Source organism: Bidens hawaiensis, unplaced genomic scaffold (genome assembly GCF_021521415.1).
Source record: "Bidens hawaiensis isolate Kalapana, Puna unplaced genomic scaffold, B.hawaiensis_p1.1 tig00017719_1, whole genome shotgun sequence".
Taxonomy (NCBI): Eukaryota; Viridiplantae; Streptophyta; class Magnoliopsida; order Asterales; family Asteraceae; genus Bidens; species Bidens hawaiensis.
In genome coordinates this window covers 484508-493913 of record NW_027492675.1, presented here as the reverse complement: position 1 = coordinate 493913, position 9406 = coordinate 484508, and the positions used below count along the sequence as shown (strand labels likewise).

The 9406-nt window shown below is 33.3% G+C and overlaps 1 protein-coding gene across 1 annotated transcript; it reads left to right on the top strand.

Moving 5' to 3' along the window:
* The first annotated feature begins 1554 nt into the window (after positions 1–1554).
* On the top strand, positions 1555–9204 carry LOC143554528 (uncharacterized). The gene is made up of 9 exons (XM_077044259.1): positions 1555–1972; positions 2333–2470; positions 2623–3687; positions 4219–4421; positions 4558–4777; positions 4874–5013; positions 5088–5271; positions 7447–7831; positions 9144–9204. The coding sequence occupies exons 1-9, from the start codon at positions 1555–1557 to the stop codon at positions 9202–9204; spliced, it is 2814 nt and encodes a 937-aa protein (XP_076900374.1).
* Positions 9205–9406: the final 202 nt, after the last annotated feature.

Genomic DNA, 9406 nt, shown 5'->3' with positions numbered 1-9406 from the left:
CTCATCCACACAATTAACATGTTTACAATCTAATAACGAGAACCTGTCTCCATCAACAACGCCAAATGTCTACTCTTCGATTGTATTAAACAACGGTTGGTGTTTTAAAATATTTATAAGTAAACATGTTTTAAAACCTTTTGTTATGCTTAACAATTGATATTATTACCTTTGTAATTTCAAGACTCTAAAACATGTACACCATTTGTGAACTCTGCTACGTCCAAAAGGAAAGAAAGATGATCAATTTTAGATTCCAAAAGAACTGCTTCTGTTAACAAGTTCAAAACTGGTCTCCGAAATACCTCTTCAGGTATTTTTCCTTTTAAATTGAACTATTATTGACATTTTTTGGGTCTGTTTTTTTAATGAAACACTTAAATCTAAATGGAATTGTAATAAATTTAAAGAATAATTTCATTTTAATAATAAGCCTTATATTTAAAACATATTATATTATTTACACTTTCAAGTTTCGTCCCGATTTTAAGCAACAAATAATATTAACAATTGTACAATAAAACGTTTCAAAATTTGTTAAGTTAAAGATGTTACAATTTAACACAAAATAATATTTGATATAATATAATTAATATGGAGTAATTAAAAATATAATTTACAATTTTTCATTTGAAATATTATATGTGTAGTTGTCGATATTTTATTGACAACCTTTATAATAACTTTCTTTATTTAATTTTAAACAGTTTGTATAAATAAATATAATGTTCAAGAAGGATCAAACGCGTCTTGTGTTGTTGATGACATTCCGGAGTCGTCTACAACCTTTCATAGAAGGTCAAGAAAAAGAGCCCCTATAGTACCTATACCTATGGCTGATTTAAATGAACATGCTACAACTATTGATTATCAAAATTTTGTAGAAGTTTATAAAAGTATATCATCAGGTATGATATATATTTCATAATTTAATTGAAATCATTTATTATGTATTTAGGTATACTAAGTAAATGCAAATGATGATATTTAAATTTTACTAGAATATCTTGATCATGGAAATCAATCCGTTATGTGTCCAAGTTGCAATGCTTTGTTGTGGAAAGCCGTAGTTAACAGACCAAGTAGTAGTAATGAAGAAGGAGCTTTTTCCCTTTGTTGTTATAATGGCAAAGTCGAACTTCCCGATGTTAGACAACCAGATGATACATATCTTGAATTATTTCGTGGTGAGAGCGCCATGAGTAAGTATTTCTTGAAAAACATTAGACGTTTCAATTCGATGTTTTCGTTTACGTCTATGGGAGGAAAGATTGGCCATTCCATAAACAGAGTCAATGCGCCATATACGTTTCGTCTTAGTGGTGAAAACTATCATTGTTTGGGAAGTCTTTTACCATTACAGGGTCGTAAAGCACAGTTTTCTCAACTTTACATTTACGCCATGGAAAACGAGATTTTCAACCGTCAGGGTGTTTTGGGTAAATACTTTTAACGATATTCGTCCACTTTGGTTATTTTATTAATTTTTAGTATAAGTTTTATTATTTATAATCTTAGCAATTATTTTTTGTTGTGGGCAGTGATAATAATTCAATGGACGATGAGCTAGAGAAGCATATTATTAATAATTTGAAGACGATGTTAGATTCAAATAATTATTTGTTCCAAGCTTATCGGATGGTAATAGATTGTTTTGATGAAAACCCACAACTCGATTTGAAGTTGCGTATTATTGGAACAAGACCGAATGATGCGCGGCAATATAACTTACCATCCAGTTCTGAAGTTGCTGCATTAATTGTCGGTGATATTGGTGACGCTGTCGATAACAGAGATATAATTGTTACCAAGCAATTTGGTTCCTTAAAGCGTATCAGTGAACTTCATCCATCATATACACCTCTTCAATACCCGTTGTTTCATCCTTTTGGTGAGGATGGTTATCAGGTCAATATACTTCATAAGAATGTTTCCTCTTCATCAACCGCAGCACGAAAGAAGGTTACAATGCGTGAGTTTTTTGCTTATCATATTCAAGATAGGCCAAATACCTTTTTAACCATGTTAAATGGTAGGCGTTTGTTTCAGCAAATTTTAGTTGACAAATATACGATGATTGAGGCTTAAAGATTACATTTTATACGCGGTAAAAAACATGAACTTCGATGTGATACTTACCAAAGTTTACGAGGTATGCAATATGTTGGAAATACTGATGTTTCAACCGCTGGTCAACGTGTTATTCTACCATCCTCATTTACTGGCGGAGCAAGATATATGATGCAAAATTATCTAAACGCTATGTGTATCTGTAGATGGTTCGGTTATCCCGATTTTTTCATAAATATAACATGTAATCTCAATTGGCCAGAAGTTAAAAGATTTCTTACGGATACAACGTTAAAGTCGGAGGATAGACCTGATATTTTATGTCGGGTTTTTAAGCTCAAACTTGATGCAATGATTAAATTGGTGAAGGATAAATCTTTGTTTGGAAAGGTTCAAGCAGGTACTTTTATTTAATTTTATTAGTATAAAATTATAAACATGAGGTACTTCAATATTTTTTTTGTATAGACTTAAAAATCAATTTAAACAAACAGATTATTTGTTTAACTATTAAAAGTTTTGGAATATTTACTTTTATTATGTATGTTGCAGTTGTTTACACGATAGAGTTTCAAAAAAGGGGGCTACCGCATGCTCATATTTGCATATTTATGCATCCAGGTAGCAAGATTCATAATCCACAAGATGTAGATAAATTTATTTCTGCTGAGATTCCAAACAAAGACGGTGATCCAGACCTATACAAGCTTGTATCTGATCATATGATTCACGGTTCGTGCGGTGATGCTAATCCGAAGTGCACCTGCATGGTAAACAAAAAACGCTCCAAAAGTTTCCCTAAAATTTTTAATGATGGGACTACTGTTGATTCGCAAGGTTTTCCAATATACAAAAGAAGAGATAACGGGCAATATGTTGTTAAGTCAGATATAATGATGGATAACAGAACTGTTGTTCCATACAACAAGACTCTATTAAAACAATTTCAAGCACATATTAACGTTGAGTGGTGTAATCAAAATGAATCGATAAAGTATTTGTTCAAATACATTAATAAGGGTCCATACCAAGCAACAATTTCTCTTGTACAAAATAACAATGGTGATAACACAGATCCTAATTTAGATGAAATCAAAGCGTTTTATGATTGTAGATATGTCTCTGCATGCGAGGCAACATGGAGGATATTTTCATTTGATGTGCATTATAGGATTCCATCTGTTATGAGACTTGCTTTTCATTTACCCGGTGAGCAACAGGTAATATATGGTGCTAACGAAGATATTGGAGATATTTTAAACAAGACGACTAATGCTTCTTCGATGTTTACCGGTTGGTTTGAGTGTAATAAGAACCATAACCTTGCAAAAACTCTCACATACGCAAAGTTTCCAACAAAGTATGTTTGGAAAAAACAGCTACATAAATGGGAACCTCGCCTAAAGGGTTTTGCAATAGGTAGAGTTCATGTTGTTTCACCCGCATTCGACGAGGCTTACTATCTAAGAATATTATTAAATAAGGTTAAAGGCCCAGAATGTTTTGAAGACATTCGAACAGTTGATGGAGTTGTGTATGAAACTTTTCGAGATGCATGTTACAAAAGAGGTCTTTTAGATGATGATAAGGAATACATAGAAGCCATTGAAGAAGCAAGTCATACCTCTACCGGATATTATTTAAGAAATTTATTTGCTACAATGTTGATTACTTATAATTTATCTAGACCTCATTTTATTTGGGAAAGCACTTGGCAACTGTTAGTTGACGGTATACAATACAAACAACAAAAAGATCAAAATAACCCAGTACGATTTACTCATTTTTATAATTATTTCAATTATGTCAAATATCTAGTATCCATTAATATAATTTAAATATTAAATTATATTAGTTTCTTATTTTATTTTCAGGTTTGATTCTTAATGAAGAATAGTTAAAAAACCTAGCATTTCTGGAAATTGAAAGTTTTCTAATTTCAAACAACTTCAGTCTTAGAAGACATAAACAAATGCCATTTCCATATTTGGAGACAATTTCAAGAGCAACTAATCCGTTAATGGTGGAAGAGCTCTCATATGATACCGAGACCATGAATAACGAATTTAATAATCTGTTTGATTCGTTAACAGATGAACAACGAGGGGTTTATAATGAAATAATGAGTGCTTTGATTGATCAAAAAAGGTGGAGTTTATTTTGTTTCTGGCTACGGCGGTACTGGAATAACTTATTTATGGAAAACTTTATCTTCATCGATAAGGTCAAAGGGACAAGTTGTGTTGAATGTTGTTTCAAGCGGTATAGCTTCTTTGCTTTTGGATGGTGGAAGAACCGCACATTCGAGATTTTTAATACCTATTAATTTGACCGAAGATTCAATTTTTCCGGTAATATTACCACCCACTTTATGTTAATTTTATATTAATCATTTTTTAGTATATATGTCTTTATCTGTTATTTTAATATCAAGTTACCTTTAAATATCTTAATTTGTGTATGTTTTTTTATTATTTTATAAATTAGGTTAAAGGAAATACCGACGTATATGAATTATTGAAAAAGACAAGCCTGATAATTTGGGATGAGGCACCGATGATTCATAAGCATGCTTTTGAAGCGTTGGACATGACTTTAAACGATGTTATGAATGGTGATTCTGGCAATAGTTCAGAAGCAGTTTTTGGAGGTAAGGTTGTTGTTTTTGGCGGTGATTTTCGCCAAATTTTGCCTGTTGTAACCAACGGTACAAGAAGTGAAAGTGTCAATGCTTGAATCAATTCTTCTTATATCTGGTCAAAATGTAAAGTTCTTAAACTAACTAAGAACATGAGGCTTACAGTTGGATGTCGATCTTCAGACATTCAAAATATTAGAGAGTTTGCTGATTGGCTATTAGACATAGGCCAAGGAAACGTTGGTGGTCCAAATGACGGAGAGGCGGTTATTGATATTCACGAAGATCTTTTGATATTGAACTCAGTAGATCCGATGGGTGATTTAATAAGGTTTTTCTATCCTAATATATTAGATAGATTCAACGAACTTACTTTCAGGATCGTGCATTGTTGGCACCTTTGAATGAGGTCGTTCAAAAAATTAATGAACGTATGTTAGACCTCTTTCCTGGTGAAGAAGTAGAGTATCTAAGTTCCGACAGTTTAGCTGAATGTGAAGACCTTTCTGAGGATTTTGATCCACAGTTGTACTCTCCTGATTTGTTGAAAGGCCCTGTTACCGGTGCCCTACTTTGAACGTTGGATTTACTCATAATCACAGTTCTAAATATCAGAGTTAATAAAAACCTTGCGGAATATTAAAAACATTCAACCATTTCATTACATAACCATATTTCTTGTCTAACGATCATTCCAAATTATTTAACATAAAACATTGTCTTTAAAATGACATAACATTTCCTTGAGATGCCAGCTTCTTCAAGTCCATGCCATGTGCTTCCTCTTATGCAAGCTGCCTCAATTTACTCACCTGCGTGCATACTAAAAGTCAGCTACGCTGAGTGAGTTCTAGTTAATCTTACAACATACAATCTGTTCTCATACTTGCACACGTGCCCGAAGGGGTGTGCATTAATCATACTTACTCTTTAAATATAACTATCCATCCTATTTAAAGAGCCTTCCGCCCTATAACCTCACAGATATTATTAGGGTCTGGTCCCTAATATCACAGATATTATAAAGGGTCTGGTCGCCAACATCACAGATATTATTAGGGTCTGGTCCCTACCGTCACATATATTGTTATGGTTTGGTCCCTACCGTCACAGATATTATTAGGGTCTGGTCCCTTTGTTTCATGCAACTGTACCATACCTGTTCTTACATAATTTCCTTGACAATACGTGCAATCTCCGAAGAGCGTTCATGTACCATCAACATACCATACATACATTATGCATACATCATATATATTCATACATACATCATATCTTACATCATACATATCAATCATATCTTTAACTACCACCTAACGGTACATGCATTATCCGAAGATCGTTCACGCACCGTCAAGCAATCATCATACATAAATCATACAAGGCATACACTCACCACTTAAGGTAAGTGTATTAACTATCACATCGAGTATGCACACAGCCCCAAAAACATAACAAGGAAGTGGGGCTAGAAACTCACCTCAATGCGGTTGCGTTCACCGTTTACGGTTATTCCCTTCTTTAGCTGTGCACGACTAACGGTATAACAATTAAGCAGATTAATTTATATCACTATCCATAACGTATTTCTAGTCCAATTATAACCCTTAACGAACGGGGGTCCGGGGGCAGCGCCCCTGGCAGCGGGGTCTAGGGGCGGCAGCCCCTAGCAGGGTCCAAGGGGCAAAGCCCCTGGCTGGGGTCAAGCTGCCAGGTCAGCTTGGAAAAATTTTATTTCTATTAACTGTCTTATCACATTTTCCATTAACATTTTGAATCGTTAGTTAATTTGCTACGTAAAAGTTCGGGGGCTTCTTTGTAATTAAATCATTCTTTTCTAAGTCCAGGGACTGTTCTGTCATTCTTTCAAAGTTCTAATTCGTCATTCAGTCCTTAACGAATGGGAATTCATAACGAATTAACTATTAAAACGAATCTGCCTTTGTAACGAATCAGGCATCTTAACGAACTGGTCCTTATAGCGAATTGGACCTTAACGAACTGATCCTTATACGAACTAGACCTTAACGAATTGGACTAGTTCGTCATTATTTTACTTAACGAATTAGATATCGAATCAAGGCTAATTCGTCAGATCCCCGTTAACGAATTAGGGTTAGGTCAGGGAATATCAGAACATTCCCTGGCATCCCTTAACCTCGTACATACTTTTCCGGCGCCGCCTTTCCGGCGCCGTCGCCGGAAAACCGCGGATTCGTCGGAAAAACTAGTTTAGACTCGTTTTTCACCGTTTTTCGCCCCGTTCGATCCAGATCTGAGCTAGGGTGATCCCTAAGCTCATCTTAGGTTCGGTTTATACCCGAATCCACCCGGATCTCGTGACTTAAACGGTTTAACGGTGTCTGCTCGTCGTTTCGTGTTTATATCTAACGGTTTTTAGCTCATACAATATCATACTATCATTACCTTGGATCGGGATCGGTTTCCTTGGTGATTTCGGCTAGAGAGAGATGCTAGAGAGAGAGAGCTTAAGTGTGTGTTTTGGGAGGTGTATGGAATATGTGTGAAATGAAATTAAAAGGGTATTAATGGTTTATATAATTATGGATCATGGGCTTAAGCCCATGATCTTTTCCTCTTTCCTTCATAACCCAAGTCCATAACCCAATTCCATTTAGCCCAACGCTAGCCCAACTCATACTAACTCATACTTTCGTTTATTAACCGAAACCCGAAAAACTGGATGTTACATTTGTTAAATGGTTTAAATATGTCAGGAATGCCTAATCATAGATTGGTCCTCAAAGTTGGTGTTCCGATCATGATATTAAGGAATATTAATCACAAAAAGGGTTTGTGCAATGGTACGTGCCTTCCAGTCGTTAGTCTCGGTAGGCGTGTAATTGAAGCAAAAGTTGTCTCTGGTATGAATATCGGATATCGCACTCTAATTAGTCGAGTAAGTCTTACACCAACTGATAAGAACCTTCCGTTCAGGTTAAAAAGAAGACAGTTTCCTATCTCCGTATGTTTTGCCATGACAATCAACAAGAGTCAAGGTCAATCATTGTCAAGAGTTGGATTGTATCTTAAAGATCCAGTATTTTCTCATGGTCGGCTTTATGTTGCTTTGTCAAGAGTGAAGACTAAAGATGGTATTAAGTTAGTGATACTCGACAAAGAATCAAAGCTTATAAATAAAACAACAAATGTTGTTTACGAAGAGATTTTTGAAAACATAGAATGTTAATTGTTTAAATTTGCTATGTAATTAAATTTGTTCTATTATAAATGTAATGGTTATAATGTAATTTATTTTGGTCTATACTTTACATGTATGTACTTAAATTTATTTTTTTAATATTTTTTTGGTATCCTATATTCAATTTTTTTATTTAATTATAAATACTTTGTTAATGTTAATATTATACACAAATTTCTAGATATAAACCTATATGTTTATAATTTGTTTTATAACATACATTTTTAATATTTACTTTTTAATTTAAATTATTTAAGATATTTATCATACTATCTAATTAAATATTATGAACTATAGGCTAACTATACATTATAATTACTAGATAGATTTCATTATTAAGTTTCTTGGAAAAATCAAACCGTCACTTCTTATATCTATTTTATAATTTTCCAGATTAATCCTCTTCTTCTTCTTCTTCTTCTTCTTTAACAATCCTAACTTTGTCAAGATAACTAAACTCCGATAATGGCTACGATTATGAACTGGAGGTTTTGTAAAGTATTCAGTATCAATTTGTATTTAGCGATTTAGTAACGATAGAAAAAGATAATATTGAATCAGTCATGATGTTCGATAATCAGTTGAAACATCAAATACATCAGATCGGTCTTAGGAAGAATTTGCCATGTTAACAAGAAACAAATCTGATAAATGTTTTACATGATTTCCTTCATGATCTTTATCAAGAGGATTTACCTTATGAACATGTAAGTGAGTGGTTCTTTTACCCTTATCAAAACAAGGTTGTTATCTAGTTTGAGAATGGAGAGTATAAGAATTTTAAGCCGAAACAACTACTGTCGTGTGATGATTTGGTGATGTTGAGAGAGCTTGACCTGTTAAAGTTAGCGAATGCAAGAAAAGAACTTGTGCATCTTGAGTTGGAAGCTGAGGTTATTTCGAAGGTCAAATGGTTAGAAGAATGTTCTAAGTATGAGAGTGATTATGAAGATTTTCCAGACAATTTTGAGTCTGATGACGAACATTAAGGTAAAATATAACTCTTTTCATATTGTTCTTAGATTTAATACAAGTAGTAGATGTTAAACACCTCTTTACACTTTCTAATAACTATACTGTATTTTGGAAGTTAAGATTTATTGGTTACATATAACAGCTTTATTAATGTTTATATGTTAGTAATTCTTATACATGTTGTTTTGTTTGGTTTATAGTGTATATAATCTGCTATTGTTTTTTAACAATTTTCAGGTGTGTTAGAAAAAGTGATTTTGTGTTGGTTGAAGTTTTCAAGATGTTGATGATGGTTTAGTAGAAAAGAACATTATTAGTATATATTAACTTTTTGTTTATATGGTTATGTGTTTGGTGACAATTTAAATCTATCAACTTTTAATAGCTAAAGATATTATTTTTCTTTAAATTTATGTTTAAGTGTAATCTGTTTAGTGACATGTTATTCCATCCGCGTGTCATGCTAGATATTTTGAAGATATCTAATCATAGAAAACAAA

Coding starts and splice junctions, on each gene's coding strand:
- LOC143554528 (XM_077044259.1), top strand. CDS start 1,555: ATGGACGATGAGCTAGAGAAGCATATTATTAATAATTTGAAGACGATG. Junction 2,471..2,622: donor GTTTGGAAAGGTTCAAGCAG/GTACTTTTATTT, acceptor TGTATGTTGCAG/TTGTTTACACGATAGAGTTT. Junction 4,778..4,873: donor TTTGCCTGTTGTAACCAACG/GTACAAGAAGTG, acceptor TGAGGCTTACAG/TTGGATGTCGATCTTCAGAC.